Source organism: Muscardinus avellanarius (genome assembly GCF_963383645.1).
Source record: "Muscardinus avellanarius genome assembly, chromosome: 12".
Lineage (NCBI taxonomy): Eukaryota > Metazoa > Chordata > Mammalia > Rodentia > Gliridae > Muscardinus > Muscardinus avellanarius.
Genome location: NC_137798.1, coordinates 44,799,074 through 44,822,099, shown reverse-complemented (window position 1 = coordinate 44,822,099; position 23,026 = coordinate 44,799,074). Strand labels below are relative to the sequence as shown.

The following is a 23,026-nucleotide window of genomic DNA, read 5'->3' as shown; positions in this document are numbered from 1 at the left end:
CCCATTAGTCACTAACTAGCCATCTATCAGTCAAACTGTCCCTGTATCATAGTACTGTGGGGCATTTAGGAAACTCCATACATAGAGTTCAGTACCACCCAAGGTTTCAGACACATACCAGGGGTCTCAGAACATATTCCCCATGAATAAAGGGCACAGTAAATTACTGAGGTTCTTGCTAAGTTTCTGAGGCTGGTCTTGAGCTTATGGTCCTCCTGTCTCAGAATCCCAAGTACTGGTATTACAGATATGTGCCATCCTCACACCTGGCTCTGACCATCTTTAAGTGGTGGTATATTCAGAGTGCCACCCTCGGTCCTATTCTCCCTTCATTCTCTCCTTCAGAAATTCCATATACATCCTAAATACTACTGAATCTCTTTTTTCCCATGGGTATTCACATCGACCTATCCCACCCATTACTAAATCATCACCATCACTCATTTAGATTCCTGTCAGTCTACTGCCTCCAATCTAATCTCCATAGCACAACCACAGAAACTCCTCTAAAATGCAGATCTTACTGTATTACTACTTTGCTTAAAATCTTTCAACGTATTCCCATTATTCTGGGAATAAGATCCAAGTTACTGAACAGAGTTCTGCAAGGCCTTGCAAAAATTTATACAATGCTTACTTTTTCAGCTAATAGGAGATATTCCCTGACTCATGCTCCATATTGCAACCCTAATTTACCAGGTACCTTTAACTCTAAAACTTGAAATATTCCATTCTCTCATCCTAGAAAATCATCATCATTTTGGTCCAAATAATTCTCAGCTGAGGTCTGGCGTGGTGGCGCACGCTTGTAATCCCCGCGCTTGGGAGGCAGAGACAGGAGGATCGCGCTGGTTCGAAGCCAGCCGCGATGGCTTAAGAGACCCTGTTTCCAAATAAAAAGTATAAAATAGGTCTGGGAGTGTAGCCTGGAGGTAGAAGGGCTTCCAGGAACCCCAGTACCACTACAAAAATAAAAAATAATAAAAAATAATAAAAATAAAAATAAATAAAATTTTTACAAAAAGCTCTTTAAATTCTCAGCTGACATGCTACTCCCTCCAATCAGTTTTTCTTTACTATCTCACACTCAAACTACTAATAACTCATCTGAATTTAGAGCCACCTATGTTCTCATATATGTATAAAGAATGCTGAGGTCCTCTTCACCTACATACAGTAATCACCAGTGTCTGCTACAGTAAGCTTTCAGCACATACCGCACTGTTCCCTTCTCCTATGTGTGTCTGTTCTGGGTAGGAGGTACGGGGGGGGGGGGCTGTACCCTAGGGGTTCTAGGGTTCTACCACTGCGCTAGACCACCAATCTTTGTTGGCTTGTTTTTGTTTTTTGTTTTTCCCGAACTGGGGATTGGACCCAAGGGCACTCTACCTCTGAGCTACCCCCCTAACCCTATTTTTTATTATTTTGAAACAGGGTCTCATTAAGCTCAGGTGGAGGCCTCGCTAAGTAGCTGAGTCTGGCCTCGAACCTGCAATCCTCCTGTCTCAGCCTCCCAATACTGGGATTACAAGAATGTGACACCACATCTGGCTTCCTATTTTATTAGTTTGAAACAGGGTCTTGCTATGTTATTGTGCACTGGCGTCAAAGCTGTAATATTCCTGTCTCAGCCCCTCAACTACTGGGACTACAGTCAAGCACCACCAAGCCTGACTTGCATAATAGTGTTTCAATCATATACAATCGTGGTCCCATATGATTATAACTGCACAGTGATAATATAGCATCTTACTTCATTAAACACACTCTGATATTCATAAAGCAATAAAATTCCCTAGCGAGGCATTCCTCTGATATCCCTATCATTATGCAAAGCATGATTATGTTAAAGTGTATCAGTGGCTGGTTCCACTACCCTGTGTGTTCAATGAAGTATAGTGATCGAGGCCACGGCTCTGGAGTCAGACACGTATTCACATTGTGCCTCTAATATTTCCCAAGATCTTGAGCATCTTTTTTTTAGCCTGTTTCTTCATCTATGAAATGAGAATTGTAAAAGTATCTACTTCACAAGGTTATCAAGAGATTAAATGATAATGCATTTTCATTCAGTAAATGTTTGCTGTGTACCAGTTCTAGTCAGTGTTCCAACCATTTGTCACACCATTTTTCTTTATGTACTGATATACACTGACAAACTTATAGATATATAAGCTAACATATACATAGACTATAGATACATACAATGACAAGTTAATATATACTATTTACACAGATTTGTACTATTTACAAAACACTTCCACACATTCACTAAATCCTCATAACAAACTGTCAACTGATTAAAAGTTCAGTATATAGTTATAATCCATCAATGACTTATATTGTCTCTTTTATTTTTGTTCATGCTCAGTTAATTTTTCAAGTTCCCTCAAAAGCAGCTCCAGAAGCCAGGCGTGGTGGAGCACACTTGCAATCCCAGTATTTGGGAGGCTGAGACCAGAGGATCGTGGTTCGCGGACAGCCTACTTAGTGAGGCCATTTGCAACGTAGTGAGAGTCTGTTTCAAAATAAAGAAGAAAAAATAGGGCAGAGGGAATAGCTCGGAGGTCAAATGCCCCTGGAGTCCATCCCCAGACCCGCAAAAACAAAAAACAAAAACAAAAAAAGCTCCAGTACCATTTCCTTCATGGAGTTCTTCCTGACCCTTCTGCCTTGTAATTAATTAAGCATAAATATGTGGTTTTTCTCCTTATTTATTAGCAGCTTACAGGCAGAGACTATACTTTACTAAATTCTGTAACAGCCATGTCATGCAGGACACCTAAACAGTAGGAACTTAGGTTACTAAAGTAGTTACTGCTTGATTAGGAAAAAGTTGGAGATATATAAAATTTTTTAAATAGCATTAGCTTAGAAGTAGATGTTTATTCACATATATACTTTCATTATGTTTAAAACAATTTCAAACTCCAAACAAAAAAATCTTAATTAAAACTGACTATATATTAAGATATAGTACAAACCTGTAATCTCAGTTACTTAGAAGGATGAGGCAGCAGGCTCACAGGTTAAAGACAGCCTCAGTGACTTAGTGAGGCTCTCAGGTTCAACTCCCAGTACCACACACACCAAAAAAAAAAAACAAAAAAACTAGTAACAAAAATTTATAGACTATGGGTCTACCTCTTTGCTTCTTATTCAAAAAGTATTGATATTCTAAAACAAATACTAAAAATACTGGATAATATTCCCCACTCTCAGTATTACAACCTTTCCTGAGGAAACTCTTACCAATAATTTTTTTTAATTTCCTACTTTTTTTTTTTTTTTTTTTTTTTTGCGGTATTAAGGATGGAACCCAGAGGCATTCTACCTCCAAGCTACACCCCCTGCCCTATTTTTTATTCTTATTTTGAAACAGGGTCTCACTAAGTTGCAGAGGCCTCACTAGGTAGCTGAGGCTGTCCATAAGTCTGTGATCCTCCTGTCTCAACCTCCCAAATAAATGCTGGGAGTACAAGCATGTGCCACCACGCCCAGGACTACTTAAAAATTTTATGTACTTTGCCAGGCGTGGTGGCGCACGCTTGTAATCCCCGCGCTTGGGAGGCAGAGACAGGAGGATCGCACAGGTTCGAAGCCAGCCGCGCGTGCTGGTTTAGGAGACCCTGTTTCCAAATAAAAATGTGAATATAGGTCTGGGAGTGTAGCCCGGAAGTAGAAGGGCTTCCAGGAACCCCAGTACCATCAAAAAAAAAAAAAAAAAAAAAAAAAATTTATGTACTTTTTTTGTGTGTGGTACTGGGGATGGAATCCAGGGGCCTTCTACCTCTGGGCTACACTCCCAGACCTATTTTATATTTTATTTGGAAACAGGGTCTCGTAACCCAGCTGAGGCTGGCTTCGAACCTGCTACAGCATCTCGTGCAGGACCTGAGCAAAAGCTCGGCCTGGGGACTCACAAAAGCCCAAGTCCCCTGTGAGTATGATCAGCATCATCTTCTTAAAAAGAATCATTTTAAGATTATTTATATTATTATGTGTAACTGGAATTTTATATATAAGCATTATAACTAAAATAGATGGGCAGTGACATGTGAGAGACTCAGTCAGCAAAGATCTTTTTTTCCCCAAGGACAAAGTCTGGGCCAACATATAACATTAAGTTCAAGCTGACCTTGTGATATGAGGCAAAGCATACTTTCTACGATTTATTAAATATCTGGCACCCTGCCCTGAAGTCTGTTAAAGACTTTTTCTGTCCTTTAAGTTTTCTGCTTGCATGACTGTGGTTTTGTCTATCCTGCCAAGAAAGAAAGTATAAAGATTGTAGCAAGTCCTGAATAAGTCAGAAAAGCTTGCATCTGATCTCCTGTGTCAGTGTTTTCTCTCTCGACCTTGACTCTTCTCTCACCAACACATGACCCCCGACTCCTGCTAGGGCTGGACCCCAGAAGAACCTTCACGATCCTCCTGTCTCAGCCTCCCAAGCACGGGGGATTACAAACATGCGCCACCATGCCCGGCTTTTATTTTTTATTTTTTGCAATACTGAGAATGGAGCCTGGGGCATTCTATCTCCAAGCTACACCCCCAACCTAATTTTATATTTTTTATTTTTGAAATAAGGTCTCATTGAGTTGCAGAGGGTCTCACTAAGTACCTGAGGCTGGCCACGAATCCATATTCCTCCTGTCTCAGCCTCCCAAGTACTGGGACTGCAAGCATGTACTACCATGCCTGGCCTGTTATACACTTTTGACTGCTACACTAAATACATATATTTCTCAACTTTGGTGGTTTTCTATTAAGGTAATATAAGTAAATGGGTGCCTAACAAATAGTAGATTTCTCAGTAAATATTACTTAAATCTGTCCAAGTATGAAATGTTCAAAAGGTTAACTGATTAAACCATCAATAGAACATGCACTCAAATTACTTTTCTGGCTGAGAGTGGTACACATACTTACAAATAATCCTAATACGTGGGAGGCTGAGACAGGAGGATCCTGGGTTTGAGGACAGCCTCAGCAAGTAGTGAGACTCTCATCAACTTATCGAGACCCTGTTTCCAAATAAGAAATAAAATTGGGCAGGGGGTGAAGCTCGAAGGGAGAATGCTCTGGGTTCAATACCCCAGTACCACAAAAACAAAAAAAACTTTTCTGCTGCAATTTCATGTTATCTATTCACATTTGTGGCCTCATTTCCCTGTTTAATAAACAAAATATATATAAGTACACTGATAACTTTTTAAAATTAGCCAGAGTAAAATTTAATCATCCTAAGTACATATGATAAACCCACTACCATGGTGCTCAAATCAACCACCACAATACATTTAGATGCCAAATCTGTGTACAGTATTATAAGATACATAAACCAGAAAGTTGCTAGAAAGAGATTTTGGCTTTAAGAGCTACCAGAGATAACAATATTAGTCTTTCATTTAGCTTCCAGTTCTTTAGTATGCCACAAATATTTATACACACACATATACTTCTTACCCACTTTATCCAAAGAAGGCATATTAAAACTTCTGAGTTCTGCTGGTCCAGATAGTCTACCAGAATTAGAATAAAATCTATCTTGCCTTTGTAGAGGAAGAGCTGGATCAGGATATGGTTGGCCTAGAAAACAAGTTTTAAAATATCATCATTAATATAAAGATAAATCTAGTCTATTTAAGTTTAATAAATTGAACTTAGATATTTCTCTTGCTTCCTACAAAACGGAGGCCCTTATTATTGGTATATAACAGTAAATAATTTTAGAAAAAAATCATTTGCTATGGGCAAAAACTTTGCTTTTGTATTATACACAAGTATAATTTGCTACTAAATGTTAATTTGCTTTTAAGAGTTTCAATTACTACTGTGATAAAAATGTAAGTTAAAATGTGTGAAGTGAGCCAGGCATGGTGGTGCACGCTTATAATCCCAGTACTTGGGAAACTGAGACAGGAGGATAGCCAGATTCGAAGCCAGCCTCAGCCACTTACTAAAGCTCTCAGCAACCTAGTGAGACCCTATTTCCAAATTTAAAAAAAAATGTAAAACAGGTATGGGAGTGTAGCCCAGAATTAGAAAGCCCCTGGGTTCCATCCCCAGTACCACAAACACACAAAAAAATTTGTAAAATGTGTGTAGTGACACATTATAATTCCAGTAACTGGAAGGCTAAGACAGGAAAATCACAGGTTCAAGGCTAGACTGAGCAAGGCCCTCTGCAACTTAGTAAGACCCTACTTCAATATAAAAAATAAAATAGGACTGAGGGTGTAGCTCAGAGGTAGTATACCCCAGGATTCTGGGTTCTATCCCTAAGACGACAAAAATAAAATATAAAAAAGTTAAATTTAAATATGAAATCTTTAAACAAGTTATCTCTTTAGAATATGTGAAAATAGAAGTTTAAATAAATATATATATATATATGTATGTATGTGTGTACATATATCCTGCAATATGCGTATGTGTGTTTGTGTGTGTGTGTGAACATATATCTCCTGCAATCCTCCTGTCTCAGTCTCCCAAGTACTGGGATTACAAGCATCCATTACCACGCATGCCCGGCTTTAAAATATATTTATAGGTAAGTTTATTTAAATTTGAGTTACTACTATTTATTATTATTATTATTATAGACTGAAGTAAATACATCAACATATCAAAGATCCTAAGAAGAAAGCTAGGGAAAGAAAACAAAACAATGTTGTAAGCATAGCAAGAAATTTTTAAGCTGAGTTGGTGGCGCACACTTGTAATCCTAGTACTTGGGAAGCTGAGACAGGAGGATATTGGTTCTCACCTAGCCTCAGCTACTTAGTGAGGCCCTCTTCGTTTTTGTGAGACCCTGTTTCGAAATAAAGAATTAAAAATAGGGCTAAGAGTATACCTCGGAGGTAGAATGCCCCTAGGTTCCATCCCTAGCACCTGCTTCCCCACACACAATTTTTTTTTAAAAAAAACAGGTGACAATTTGACACCAAAGGAGAAAGAGCATCTTTTAGAAATTATCATTTGTCAAATCTGCACTAATCAACATTTGAGGTTGGGGACAGGTTACTGGGAATTGAACACAAAGGCAAATGAACTCTGAGCTACACCCCCAGCCCTATTTTATTTTTTATTCTTAAATTGGCCTCAAACCTGCAATCTTTCTGTCTTAGCCTCCCAAGTGCTAGGATTACAGGCATATATCACTGCGCCTGGCTCTAATGTCAACATTTTGAAACTATGCTATGTTGGTATTTTGAACATCCTAAATGAATAGAAGGTTCACAATGCTGAGATCAGGACAACTGGATAGACAAGACTTGGAAACACTCTAACTGAAGTGCATGTAGCCACCATCTGTTGTCCCTAAGGGTCATATATGATGACAAAATGGCAATTCCCAAGTCCATATAGAACTCATTGTTCTTGAAGAGGTAGTCACCCTTGAGAAGTGATTAGGTGTGCATCACTTTGCTGAGTTAGGTATGCATGTGTCCAAGTCCAAATACATGGAGGAGTCCAAGAGGGCGAAATCTGTGGCTCTCTTCTATCGTATCAGAAATATGAACAAATAGCCCCAGACTGCTTTCCACAATGGCCCTAGCAGCAATTCATAATGTGAAATGTATATAATCACTGGTAGATATGCCACTCCTCATCTGACTCAGCCCCATGGGACTTCACTAAAATCTCTCTCCCACACAAAACCAAGGAAACCACATAGCAAAAACAGAGTCAAAGGAGAGAAAGGAGAGAATGAAAATTAATGAGCTCCCAAGGGTCAGATGATGTGACTGAGGAGAGAAAGATCCAGATAGTCCTGAAAGCACATGTATACACCACTTCAGAATCTCAGCAAAAAGCTGTCAATAGGTCAGAACAGGCCCTGTGAAAGCGAAGGCCAACCACAACCAGTGAGATATAAATGGAGTTCTCCCTTTTTACTTCAAACCCAGATGTGACTAAATGGCAGAGCTGGGGAATGAGACAAAAGGGGAAAATCTGCAAACTTCTCAATACTTTCTTAATCAGGTCTCAAGATAATGCATCAATATTATGCTTCTAAATGCACCTCCCTCATCTTACAGGCAAAGATATCTACTGGCTAAAGGTGAGAGGATGAAAAAAGATATAATATGCAAATGGAGACTGAAAACAAATAGGAGTAGCAATGCTCATATCTGACAACACTAACTTTAAGCTAAAACATATCGGAAGAGACAAAGTGGGTCACTTATTAACCAAAGGAACAACCCAACAAGAAGATGTAATGATAGTAGACATTTATGCCCCAAATTTGGGTGCACACACTTTTACAAAACAAACTCTTCAGGACATTATTAGGTCTCAAATAGACCCAAATATAATTATATTGGGAGACTACAACACACCACTTGTAGCACTAGATCAATCTTCCAGGTGAATAAAGATTCTTCAGACCTAAAGAACACTATAAATCAAATGGTCCTACTAAACATATACAGAATAATCTAAACGACAGCTGAATACACATTCTTCTCAGCTGCTCTTGGAGCCTTCTCCAAAACAGACCACATTCTGGGTCATAAAGCAAGTACCAGCAAATATTTTTAAATGTAATATAATTCTCTACATCTTTTCAGATCACAATGAAATCAAAGTAGAAATCAACAACAGAAAGACCAAAGGAAATTACATAAATGCATGTAGACTCAATGATACACTCATGAAAGAGGGAGTAGATCAGAGATGAAATAAGGGGAGAAATTTAAAAAATCCTAGAATTAATGAAAATAGAGACACGACATGCCAAAATCTACAGGACACATTTTTTGGGGAGGGGGTGGTACTGGGGTTCCTGGAAACCCTTCTACCTCTGGGCTACACTCCCAGACCTATTTTATATTATTTTATTTGGAAACAGGGTCTCTTAAGCCAGTGCGGCTGGCTTCGAACCTGTGCGATCCTCCTGTCTCCACCTCCCAAGTGCGGGGATTACAAGCATGCACCACCACGCCCAGCTACAGGACATTTTGAAGACAGATATAAGAGAAAAATTTATAGCACTAAGTGCCCACATAAGAAAAACAGAAAGTCACTAAATAAACAACCTAATGGCATACCACAAGGCTCCTGATAAACAGGAACAGACTAATACCAAGGCCAGTAGAAGGCAGGAAATAAAATCAGAGCTGAAATCAATAAAATAGAAAACAACAACAAAATAAAATGCTGGTCTCTGAAATGATCATCCACCTAAATTAAAAAGCCAGTTCTTTGAAATGATCATCCACCCAGATTATTAAAATAAGAAATAAAAACTGAGATATCACCAAAGACAGTGGGGAAACCCAGAGAATCATCAGAAACTATTTTAAAAATTTATATCTAATAAACTGGAAAACACAGAAAAAACTGACAGATTTCTAGACACATACAACCTACCTAGGTTAAATCAAGAAAACCTAAACTGACCAACAGCAAGCAAAGAGATAGAATAAAAACCCTCCCATTAAAGAAGAGGCCAGGTCCAGATGGATTCCTAGTTAATTTCTACAAAACCTTTACAGAAGACTAAACCAAAATTCACAAATTATTCCATGAAATCAAAAGAGATGGAAAACTTCCAAGCTCCTTCTATGAGGCTACCATCACCTTAATACCAAAACTGAATAAAGATTCCTCAAGAAAATTACAGACCAATGTCACTGATAAACATAAATGAAAATTTCTAAATAAAATATTAACGATGTACATGCAAAACCACATCAAAAACCAGGCCTGGTGGTGCACCCTTGTAATCCCAGTATGTGGGAGGCTGAGACAGGAGGATCACAGGTTCGCAGCCAGCCTTAGCCACTTAGTAAGGCCCTCTTAAATTTAGTAAAACCCTGTTTCAAAGTAAAGAATAAAAAATAGGGTTGGAGGTGTAGCTCAGAGGTGGAATGCCCCTGGATTCAATCCCCAGTACTACAAAAAAAGGAAGGAAGGAAGGAAGGAAGGAAGGTCGGTCAAGAAAATTGTACCCCATGACCAAGTTAGTTTCATCCCAGGAAAGCAAGGGTGGTTCAACATACCCAAAGCAATACATGTTATTCACCACATAAAGAGAACTAAGAAAAAAAATCACATGATCACTCAATAGATGCTGAAAAAGCATTTGACAAAACCCAACACCCATTCATGTCAAAAAGCACTGCAAACAATGAAAAGAGATTTACCTCAACATCATTAAGGCAATATACAATAAACTCAAAGCCAACATCAATTTTGAATGGGGAAAAACAGTAAGAATTCCCTTTAAAATAAGACAAGGACACCCACTATCACCACTCCTTTTCAATATATAGTACGTTTGATTCTTGCCAAGCAATAACACAAGAGAAGAATAGCAAAGGAATTCAAATAGAATAAAAAGAACTGAAATTATCTCTATTTTCAAATGACATGATATTATATTTATAGAACCAAAAAAAAAAAAAACCTCAACCAAATGACTTCTAAAGCTGATTAACAAATTCTGCAAAGTAGTGAGATACAAATCAATCTAAGAAAATCAGGAGCTTTCCTATATGTCAATCATGTATCCACTGAGAAAGAAATCTAGAAAACAAATCCATTCACAATCTCAAAAAAGATAAATACCTAGAAAAAAACCTAACCAAGGAGTTTTCGCCTTTATATGAAATTTATAAAACATTAAAGAAATTAACTGAAGATCTAAGAAGATGGAAAGCTCTCCCTTGCTCTTGGGTAGGCAGAATGAATAAATATTAGCAAAATAGCCGTTCTACCAAAAGTGATCTACAGTCAATGCAGTCCCTATCAAAATATCAATGTCATTCTTCACAGATCTAGAAAAATTAATCATAAACTTCATATGGAAAAACAAAAGACCTAGAATAGCCAAAGCAATTCTCAGCAATAAGAACTATACAAGAGGCATGGTGGAGCATGTCTGTAATCCCAGTACCTAGGTAGCTAAGACAGGAGGATCACAGGTTCAAAGCCAGCCTCATAAACTTAGTAAGACCCTCAACAACTTATCATAATTTTTTTAAGGGCTGGGGATGTAGCTCAAAAGGAGAACACCCTTGGGTTCAATTCTCAGTACAAAAAATAAAGGGCTCACAAGTCACAAGTGCCTAGTGACTACTATACTGAATGGTACAGATGAAGAGCCTCCCATCATTGTAAAAGGTTCTACTGTACAGAGTGTTGTAGAAAAACATCCATTTCAATATTATGTTCATTTTATATTAACCATTCATATAAGTAAATAACTACACTTTTTTCTTTTTGTTCCTGGGGATTGAACCAGGAGCATTCTACCTGGAAAGTACACTCCTATTCCCACCTATTTTTTTCCCCCAACAGGGTTTTATTAAGTTGCTGAGATCAACCCTAACCTGTGAACCTCCTACTTCAGTCTTCTAAATATTGGGATTACATAGCTGGGTGTGGTGGCACACAACTGTAATCCCAGCACTTGGGAGGCTGAGACAGAAGGATCATACAGGTTCGAAACCAGCCTCAGCTACTTAAAGTGAGGCTATCAGCAACTAATTAAGACCTTGTTTCTAAATAAATTAAAAATAGGTATGGGAGTATAGCCTGGAGATAGAAAAGCCCCTGGATTCCACCCCCAGTACCACACAATAAATAAATACATAAATACATACATACATACATACATACATACATACATACATACATACTGGGATTACAGGCATGTGCCACAACAGCCAAGCAATCACACCAAATTTTGGGAATGTACTTCCTTTTATTCTCTAAGCCAGTATCTTTACATAAAATGTTCAGTGAAAATTATTACAAAAATTAAACAAATTATAATTATTTAAAACTAAAACTATAACATTCACATTTAAATCCATCCACTTAGCTGGGCATAGTGGTGCACACTTGTAATCCCAGAATGTAGGAGGCCAAGACAGGAGGATCAGAGGTTCGTGGCCAACCTCAGCTACTTAGTGAGGCACTACCCAACTGAGTAAGAACCTGTTTCAAAATAAAGAATAAAGAGGTTGGGGATTTGGCTCAGTGGCAGAGCGCTTGCCTAGCACGCGCAAAGCTCTGGATTCGATCCTCTGCCCCATAAAATACAATCGAAAAAAGTATAAAAAAATATACAAAATCAAAGTAGAAAATCCAAAAAAATCCAAGGAAACAAAATAAAGAATAAAACAGGGTTGGGGGTGTAGCTCAGAGATAAAATGCCCCTGGGTTCAATTCCCTATTATCACAATAAATAAATAAATAAATCCATTCACTTGGGAAAGCTATTCATGGGGGGGGGGGTTCTTTGTTTTTAGCACTGAAGATTGAACCGAGGTGTACTTTACCACTGAGCAACACCCCTAGCTCTTTTTATTTTTATTTTATTTAAAATTTTTATCTCACTAAGTCACCAAGGCTGGCCTCAAACTTGAGATTCTCTTGCCTCAACTCCTGAGTAGCTGAGATTACAGGAATGTGCCAGTATATTCAACCCCATTTTATCTTTGTTTCTTTTCTTTTCTTTTTTTTTTTTTTTACTATGGATTAAATACAGGGGCATTTTATCTCTGAGCTTACATACCCAGACCTGTTTATTTTTTTATTCTGAAATAGTTTTACTAAATTGCTGAGGGTGTAAGTTGCTGAGTTTGGTCTTGATCCTGCAATCCTCCTGTCTCAGCTTCCCAAGTACTGGGAAGGCACCACTAAGCACTTGATGGCATGCACCACCAAGGCTGGCCTTTCTCTTTCTTTCTTCCTTTTTTTAATTTTTTTGCAGTGACATTTACCTCCAACTATACTCCCAGGCAGCCCAATTTTTTATTCTGTGTGTGTGTGTGTGTGTGTGTGTGTGTGTGTGTGTGTGTGTGTTACTGGGGGTGGAACCCAGCAGCTTTTCTACCTCTGGGCTATACTCCCAGACCTATTTTATACTTTATTTGCAAACAGATTCTCACACTAAGTGGCTGAGAGCCTCACTCAGTAGCTGAGGCTGGCTTCGAACCTGTGCGACCCTCCTGTCTCAGCCTCCTAAGTGCTGGGATTGCAAGCAAGCACCACCACACCCAGCCTTTATTCTTTAATTTGAAATAGTGTCTCACTAAATTGTGGAGGGCCTAAGTAGCTGAGGCTGGCTGCAAACCTATGATCCTCTTGTCCCAGCCTCCCTAGTGCTGGGATTACAAGCATGTACCAGCATGACCAGCTGCCCCATTATATCTTTCTACCTAAATCTACAATTTTCAAACTATAACAATCTGAGTTGTACTTAGAAGTAGTCATCTACAAGATAGTGAAATTATTTACTTAATAAATGATGGGACCACAATTTAATTTTTAAAACAAAAGGCAAATGAACTAATACATACAACTTAAAAGATTTTACAGAAATTTTTCTTTACTCTTCTTTTTTTTTTTTTTTTTTTTCAGTATTAAGATGGAACCCAGGGGCATTCTACCTCCAAGCTACACCCCCCCCAGCTCTACTTTTTATTCTTTATTTGAAACAAAGTCCTTCTAAGTTGCAGAAGGCCTAAAAAGCTGAGACTGTCTGCAAACCAGAACCCTATTTCAGCCTCTCAAGTGCTAGGATTACAAGCATGCACCACCACACCCGGCTTATTTTTTGTTTTTAAATAGCGTCTCACTAGGTTGCTGAAAGTCTCACTGCTTGCTGAGGCTGTCCTTGAACCTGTAATCCTGCTGTCTCAGCCTCCTAAGTACTGGGATTAGAAGTGTATGCCACCATGCCTGCCTGGACATTTTTCTAAACCTACCAAAGAAAGTATATCAACAACCTAAATTACTTTCTTGCAAGGTCTCTAATTTAATCTGCAATATTCTCATTTTGAGTATGAAAATAAGTTCAAGTTTTTTTCTTATGGACTGATACACAGGTTTTGCTGCAGTTTAGTATTTATAAAGAATTTATAATAGACTAGTTGTATTTCTGTTAAATTTTCAATTGATTACTTGACAATGTGTGAATAGTATTAACTTATTTATCAGGAAGATTTTTTTTTACTAAAATTGTACATAATATTTCTAATTGATAAAACAAAGTGAGAAGTAATCTGAGTACTAATAATGTAGGTACTCAAGTTATGAAAAATAAGATCACATTATATGTTTAAGAATACTTACACTTTCATATATGTGAATTATACCCAATAAGAGTTTATTTTTTTATTTTAAAATAATTAAAAATTGAGAGGTATAAAAATAGCACAGAAAGGTCCTACATACCCTTTATCCAGTTTCTTCCAATGTTCTTAATCTTTCATAACTCTAGTGCAATAAAACCAAAAGGAAACTGACCTTCATACAATTCGAACTTATAATTCTTTGCCATTTTACTGCATGTAAAGTGTAATCACCATCACATTAAAGGTACAAACTATTTGTGTACATGTATGTTTATGTCTGTTCACATGTTCAAATATTATCCACGAGGTACCAATTGAGAAAAGAAAACTACAAAAGAAGGTGAACGGCATAATTACACAGAAGTAACAAAAATTTCTAAAAACTTATTTTTATTTATTTCTTAAAAATCCTAAAAGATAGCCAGGTGTGGTGCCACACACTTATAATCCCAGTACTTGAGAGGCTGAGACAAGAGGACTGCAGGTTCAAGAACAGCCTCAGTAACTTATTGAGGTTCTAAGTAACTTAGCAAGACCCTATTTCCAAATAAAAAATAAAATAGGTCTGGGGTTGTAGCCCGGAGGTCGACCCTATAAGATAATATAACTAAATACTGGGAGGACATGCTGAGAGGATAAGGGAGATTGTTCACCTTTCTAATTATAAGTCTCCGCATCATTTAGATTTTCTAAAATAAGCATATATTCTTTTTTTTTTATCCTAGAGATTGAACTCAGAGATGTTCCAACTCTAAGCGACACCTTCCCAGCCCATATTTTATTCTGAAACAGGGTCTTGCTAAGTGCTAAGCGCCAAGGTGGGCCTCAAACCTGAAATCTCCCTGTTCAGCCTCCCAAGTACTTGAGATTACAGGCCTGCACCACCAGGTCTGGCTATATATTACTTTTAAAACCAACAAAAACAATAAATACATTCTATAGGCAGGGGAGGGGTGGGAACAACTTCTATAATGTGAAAACTTACCTCTTATTATCAGTTTAGAAACCTGTTATTGTTTTGTTCTAAAATGCATCATGGTTTTTAAGGCAGAGAATACATATTCTTCTATTCTGATATGTTCCACATATTAGCTGCCTTTCAAATATAAATAACTATTGTTTTTACATACCTGATGGCGGGATCATCATCCTACGGTCCTGCTCCCATGGAGGTGACAGGGACCCAGTGTCAGAAGGTGCTCTATGAGGATTGGTTAACCTATCATAGCTTGATTCTCCTCTTTCATTGCTCATCTGATGGTCCAGAGGATTCTCTGGGCCTCTTGAGCCTAATAAAAAAAAAAAATAAGAAAGAAAAATACAAATCTGTTTTACCTTAAAAAGTGTTATAGGACCTATCAAATAAATCAGGTATACTTGAAAAGAGTACAGAATGATTAAGTTTCCCTAAGACCAATATAGACTATAATTCTATCCTACCAAAGCCAATTCTAGGATAACAGAAATAATTTGCCACATGCATAAACAAATACTTTCCTATCCAATTCATTTTTAAATGCTATCACCATCATCAATTTACACTTAAAATCAGTGATTATGTCATAAATACTGAGTCTGAAAAATAAGGATGTAGAAGCAAATTTTAAAGCTTTCTTTGCTAGATATAGTAAGATAGTTATTAAATGTTTTTACTGCTTAAACTAATATATGTCAATATTCAAAATAAGCATTATTCCTTTCAGTCATCTTAGGGGCTACATATCTATTTCAATAATTTTCCTACTGTGCTAAGTATTTAAAAAAAAAAACCAACTCTTTTGGAAAGGTACTATATTCAGATTAAGAGCCATGCTAAAATTTGCATCTCAGTGTTTGATTCTATTTCTAAAATGATCCCAACATGATCTTAAACAGTTTAATCTTTATTTTCATGAGATAAATGTCGCTCTGAATGGCTTTTAAGTAATTTCAAAATATTAAACTCACATTCAGAAAGAGATCTCACAAGCCCTGAAAACAAAAGTTTAAAAAAGAACTTTTGAAATAAACCTTTAATAAACAAGATAACATTTATCCTGAAAAGAAAATCTAGTATGCTGGTGTTTTTAAAGGAAGAAATCATTTTTACATTTCCTTCTTAGAATCACAGAAATAGTACCTTAATTAAAATCCCACATTTAATTAAAATGGAAAAAATATGTTAAGCATTGAGGAAAATATCTAATATCTCTGCCATTGAGGAGGCAACTGAGTCATTCCAAAATTATATTTTCCAGAACATAAAGACTGATTCTTTTCAAGGAACAGCTTCTAAGCATTTTTTTCCCCATTAAAAATTTAACTAAAGTGCTTCTCCCATTTCAGTACCTTTTTTAGAAGCAAAGACCAAAATGAAATTTTTTTTGATAATGTAGAAAAAGCAACAGTATCATTTTTAAATACATAGTGAGTTTTTGTTTGTTTTGGTTTTTGTTAAATTCTGGAGACTGAACCAGGGGCCTTTTACCTCCAGGCTATAATCTCCTGTCTTTTTTTTTTTTTTTTTTTTTAATTTTGAGACAGGGTCTCAGTAAGTTGCTGAGAGTCTCATTAAGTTGCTGAGGCTGACTTCAAACCTGTGATTCTCCTGTCTCAACCTCCCAGTACTGGGATTACAAGCATGTACCACCACACTTGGATCATAGTAGTCATTTTAAAAACATTTCCATTTACTCTTTTTTGCAGGTTCGGGTCAACTGACTTTTATGTCAGGAGGTCAAATATCATTTTCCCTATTGGTTGTATAGTCTACTAAATTCCCCATATCTTTCCTTTTAGCTTGTTCATGCTTCTCATTCGTTCATTAGAAGAAGGCTAAGAAAGCAGAAAATGTTCAAGTGCCATTTAGGCTGAGTTTATGTGGAGTGCTGCAAAGTTTAAAGGAGACAATCAAAGACTCTCTCCTGATTGCTTACTACTAGGTGAAAATTACGAACCTAAAAGTAGTATAGGATAAAGTTTTTGCTATTTAGACCAAAAGTTACATGCAATCTATTCTAAAAGGAAATTATTTTCTTTATATTCCCATCTTGTTCAAACATATATTTCATCCAAACTCTTCAAAAAAATAAAATAAAAGGAAGAATACTCTTCACCCTTCTTTGGTGTGTCACACTTTCAGTCCAAAGCAACTCTTTTAAGACTTGCTGATAACTTACCAAGAACTTCTGTAGCTTTTTAAATAAACAGTTAAACACCCTTGAAAATAATTTAAACACATTGTATCTTGAAAGCAATTAAATAGGAGAGGAAAATAATTTAAACAGAAGAGGAGAAATCAAAGGTAATTTTGGCTCTTATTTCAAATATTCAAATGACTACAAGCAGTCCTTGACTTATTTAATCCAACTTCAATGATTCACATTTGCAATTTAGCCAATTATACCTTGTGTGTGTGTGTGTGTGTGGTACAGGGGATGGAACCTAGAGGCATCCTACCTCTAGGCTACAACCCCAGCCCTATTTTATAACTTATTTGGAAACAGGGTCTCACTAAGTTGCTGAGAGCCTCACTAAGAAGCTGAGGCTGACTTTGAACCTGTGCGATCCTCCTGTCTCAGCCTCCCAGCGCTGGGATTACAAGCATGCGCCACCATGCCTGGCCAATTATATCCTAATTGTGAGGCATTGTTTTTCAGACTGCTGGCTGCTACTCACTTGTGGTATGTGAAATGAATCAGCATTCTTTTTTTAATAAGATGAAAGAAAAATGAAAATGTCAAAAATTATCAAAACTGTAATGATAAATATTTCAAGCAAATGGTTTCAATTATATTTGTTGGTATCTAATATGACATGATATAAAGCATATTTCATATGTAAGTCAAAGTAAAAAAAAAAAATGGAGGGGGTATGACTTAGAATAGTAAGCTCTAGGCTTACAGCAGAATGAATTTCAAAATCAGTTCCGTTGCTGGAGTGCTCAATGGAAAGCTGCTGCCCTAGGAGGCCTCTGGTGCATCCGCGAGCAGTGCAATCCCTCTCATTAGGAGCTTCTGGTTAATCACAAGCAAATCTGGGCTGAGGACCCAATCTGCAGGGGACTGGGAGGTGGGAAGCTCTAAGTGCAGCGAACTGAGAACAAAGAAGACATAAATAAGAAATGGCCAAAGAGGAAGCATCTCACGACCATAAAGCAGGACAATGACTTTCTCACAATCCTGGAAGGTAACTCTAAAGGAAGAATCCCAGAAATACATAGAATAATGATAGCTTAAATGAAGTGAAGCATAGAGGCTTAAAAGAGACATTAAAAGACTTTCTCCTCATTGCTTACTCCCAAAGCACCAAAACAATGGGCCTGGGTTTCCCTAAGATTACTGAGAAAAATAATATTAATTTGAGTGTATGAGTTTTAAAAGCTAGCTTTAGTTTGGAGCTTTAATATATAGACTCATTGCTTTAAGTTTCTGACTCAGATTCAATTTACTAAAATTACTGATACATTAAAAAAAAAAAAATAGTGAGGCCAGGCATGGTGGCACAGGCTTGTAATCCTAGCATTTGAGAGGCGGGGACCAAAGGATAGCTATTTGTGGACAGCCTCAGCTACTTAGTGGGACCCCTAGCAACTCAGTGTGAACCTGTTTCAAAATATATAAAGGCTAATAAAGGCTAAAAACTAGGACTGGGGTGTAGCTTGGAGGTAGAATGCCCCTGGGTTCCATCTCCAGTATCACATTAAAAAAAAAAAAAATGGTGGGGCAAGCCACGGTGGAACAAGCCTGTAATTTCAGTCAGTACTTGAGAAACTGGCACAGAAGGATCGTATTGCAAGTTTGAGGCCATTCTAGAATCAGCTCACAGGTTGAATGTCCCTGAGTTCAATCCCCAGATCCCCAGTACCAAAAAGAAAAGGTAGAAATACTTTGCTAATGAAGAATGCCCTCAGCTCTCAAATAGTATTGGTTGATAGTAAAATAAATAGTGCTCTACATCTTTGAATTTGGCCAAAAATTAAGGGAAAGCTTCAAAACTACTTAACTAAAGAAAGTATGGTAAGAGAGCAAAAGAGGAAACCTCCAGGCATACAAGTTTTCAAAGGCACTAGGGCCTTTGTAACACCAATGTCACACTAATGAAGAAAATGTGAAAAGACCAACAGTTATGCTTGGGCTTGAGGCAGCTACAAAATTCTCAAAAACAGATAAAAGTGGGAGGCAAAGCAGACAATATATAGTATAATATACAGCTGGATTTTTTTTTTCTTTTTTTGTTTTTGTGGTACTGGGGCATTCTACCTCTGAGCAAGACCCTCTCTAAGCTACATTCCCAGCCCTACTTTACTTCTTTCTTTCTTTCTTTCTTTCTTTCTTTCTTTCTTTCTTTCTTTCTTTTTTTTTTTTTTTTTTTTGTGGTACTGGGGTTCCTGGAAGCCCTTCTACCTCCGGGCTACACTCCCAGACCAATTTTTTTATTTTTGGAAACAGGGTCTCTTAAGCCAGAGCGGCTGGCTTTGAACCTGCACAATCCTCCTGTCTCCGCCTCCCAAGCGCGGGGACTACAAACGTGCACCACCACGCCCAGCGCCCAGCCCTACTTTTTTATTTTGAAACAGGGTTTCACTAAATTGCAGAGGGCCTAAGTTCCTGAGGCTGTCTTAGAACCAGTAATCCTCCTGTCTCAGCCTCCTAAGAACTGGGATTACAAGCGTGTACACCCATGCCCAGCCAATATACAGCTTTTAAGAAATCAAAAGCAGCCAGGCGTGGTGGCGCACACTTGTAATCCCCAGGCTTGGGAGGCGGAGACAGGAGGATCGCGCAGGTTCGAAGCCAGCTGCGCTGGCTTAAGAGACCTTGTTTCCAAATTTTAAAAAAGTATAAAAATAGGTCTGGGAGTGTAGCCCAGAGGTAGAAGGGTTTCCAGGAACCCCAGTACCACCAAAAAAAAAAAAAAAAAAAAAAAAAATCAAAAGTAAGTCCTAGACTAAAATGTAATCTTGTACAAGTTGAGTATCCCTTTTTGGAAATGTTTGATAACAGAACTGTTTCATATTTTGGAGGGTTTTTTTTTTTTTTTCTTAATCTTTACAGAGACTTTGGTGGTTGGGCATTCAAAACTTCTTAAGCATTATAACCCAAAAGCTCTAAATTTCAGAGCATTTTGTGTGTGTGTGTGGTACTGGGGATGGAACACAGGGGTTTTCTACCTCCAGCCCTACTTTTTAGACTTTATTTTGAAACAGGTCTCACTAAGTTGCAAAGGGCCTCACTAAGTAGTAGCTGAGGTTATCCTCAAGCCACGATCCTCCGATCTCAGCCTCCCAAATGCAGAGATTAGAAGTGTATGCCATCACGCCTGGCTTTCAGAGCACTTGAGAGTTCATATTTTCAGAGTTGGAATACTCAACCTATGTAACACTGTTTCTAAGAGAAAAAAATAGATTAAAATTAGATGTTATAGAGATCCTTTCCCCAACAATGTACCCCTCAATAAGTGCAAGGAATGCTTGTATTTTCCAAATGTTTATTTTACAGAGCATTTTAAAGTAAATTGAAATGAAAATATAAAGGAAGAAATTTAGAGTAATAAAAGTGTTTAAACAGTATACCTCTTCCTCCTCCCCCTGGAAGCAAAGGTGAAAGTCTGAGTGGACCCTCCAACAAAGTTGGAGGAGAGAGAAAAGCTCTCGTTTCAGATGAAGGTCGACCCAATGGTGAGGGACCATATGGGGAATGCTCTGGAATAATTAAAACAGCATATTTAATTTCATAATTTCAGTTAGCTACACTAAGAAATTAGAATCCCATCTCAACAATTACCATCAGATCATCCTGTTGCCAACTTTAATTTAATCCATGTCCTGAATACTAACTATACCTTTGGTTTTGCTAATATATGATTGAATTTATATTTAATTCAATATAGAGTCTTGTGGTTTTGTTTGATTTTGTTTTGCAGTGCTGGAATAAAGCCCAGGGTCTTGTGAATGCAAGACAGAAACTTTACCACTGAGCTACATCCCCAACCCTAGGCTTGGTGTTTCTAAAGCCTATCAAATAGACATTTTAGTCAATAAAAACATTATCCTCTTGGTTATTAGTATGCTTAAATAACCATGCAAGTTAAGCAAGGGACGCTGGTGATATTTCAGAGTTACAGGAGGATTTGAGGAACAGGGAATTTGTTTGGTTTTGCCTTGTTTTTAATGGCAGTATGCTTCCAGAAATTTCAGCTCTCATTACAATCTTATAAACTACAGCTCATATAATACTCAAGTCAGTTACAAAAAAGTCAAAGCATTATTTATCATCCTTGAGACTTCTGCATTGGGTTTAGACAAAAATTCTGCCTGTATTCTTCACCCAACTCCAAACTGTTACTACTTGAAATCTGTAATAATCCAGTTTTGGGGGGGTTTTTTGTTTTGTTTTGTTTTTTGCAGTACAGGGGATGGAACCCAGGAGCATTCTACCTCCAAGCTATACCCCCAGCCCTATTTTTTATTCTCTATTTTGAAACAGGATCTCACTGCGTTGCAAGGGTCTCACTAAGTAGTGAGGCTGGCTGTAAACCACCATCCTCCCATCTCAGCCTCCCAAATGTTGGGATTACAAAGGTGCACCACTACGACCAACTCATCCAGTATTTTTAAATGTAGAAATACTTTCATTTTAACAAAGGCTGACTCTCAACATGTGATTTCTGTAACTTTCCAAAGGTTATTAAAATGAAATTCCACCTATCTAAATTATGATTTACTTTCATTACCCCAGAGCTTAATTCCAATACAATCAAAATTATTTTGAAAACTTTATTCAGAATAGTTTGAGATGATTAAAGATACTACCTCAATAATGAATGGAGAGACATGTTAAATATAGTGTTCAAATAACTGGTCCTCCTATGAGAATAATTAAGCAATTAAAGCTAGGATTATTAAGTATTCCCCATCTTCTAGATTGATATTTTCTAAATAATTAAAATTCAACTATTTTAATTTGCATTTTTATAATTCCAGAAAATTTAAAAGTAATTAATATGTACACAGTAAAAATGCTATTCCATTTAAATAGTTCTTATTCATTCATTCTCCTTCAAAATAGTAAGTACCTCACGAAGTGCCAAGCACTTGGTTTTTTTTTTTCAAGGAATTCACAATTCTAAATATATATTATCTTACAAAATCCTACTGAGAAAAGGAGAAAGCAATAATTTTCACTGTTACTAAGAAAACAAAATCTAGAAACCTGGAGTTTGTGAGAGAGCTTAGAATAGAATCTTGGCTCCAAAATCTAAACTATTTGTAAATAATAGTGTTAATGTATGCTAATATAAACTATATATGCAATATACATAATATGTATTTTAAATGAAGGGTTAAAAAAAAGACTACCTCTGCCAAATGCTGTATTTGGAACATCAAGTGCATAAGGATCTTTTTCTAAAAGTTCAAATTTAAACTCTGTTTCAGTTAATCTGCAAATAAAGAACAAACATCTCTAAGTTACTCATCCAAGAGAAGCACCCACATTTCCAGAAAAATGTACCAAGTAGAGCTATTCTCACTATCTCCAGATCTGCACAGAGGAACAGATCTTCTAAATTTTTCTGAGCAAAACATCTTTCTGTATCCCCCATATTTATTTTGGGATAACCAGTTTCTTATTGTGATAGGAATAGGACAATGATGTTGGTTCTTCTTCAAAGCTAGACTACAATAAGTATTGTATCACAGAATCCAAAGTTTTCAAATGGAAGAGCCCTCCAAGGTCAACCAGTTCAAGTCTATCATTTTGTAACTAAGGAAACTGTGACTGGGAGTTGAATCAATTTGTTTCAAATGAAAGTACCAGGATTAAAATACAGCATTCCTGAAAATGAGTTATGCATGTTTTTCATTGTAATGTGACCCATATTATTTCAATCATATCATAAAATTCAAAATTCTATTAATTCTCCTACCATTTTACTCTTCAAGT

General features: G+C 37.1%; 1 protein-coding gene across 8 annotated transcripts in view; it reads right to left on the bottom strand.

Moving 5' to 3' along the window:
• Positions 1-23,026, bottom strand: part of MIA2 (MIA SH3 domain ER export factor 2) — a gene marked incomplete at both ends in the record, with an annotated part of 118,508 nt that overhangs the window by 7,356 nt on the left and 88,126 nt on the right. For 5 of the 8 annotated variants that reach the window (XM_080708204.1, XM_080708207.1, XM_080708205.1 and 2 more), the window contains 4 exons: positions 5,470-5,592; positions 15,233-15,391; positions 20,656-20,784; positions 22,441-22,523. In XM_080708204.1, the coding sequence (XP_080564330.1) occupies positions 5,470-5,592; positions 15,233-15,391; positions 20,656-20,784; positions 22,441-22,523 (494 nt within the window). The remainder of the gene's footprint in view (positions 1-5,469; positions 5,593-15,232; positions 15,392-20,655; positions 20,785-22,440; positions 22,524-23,026) is intronic. The other 3 variants (XM_080708209.1, XM_080708210.1, XM_080708211.1) reach the window with 1 other exon arrangement.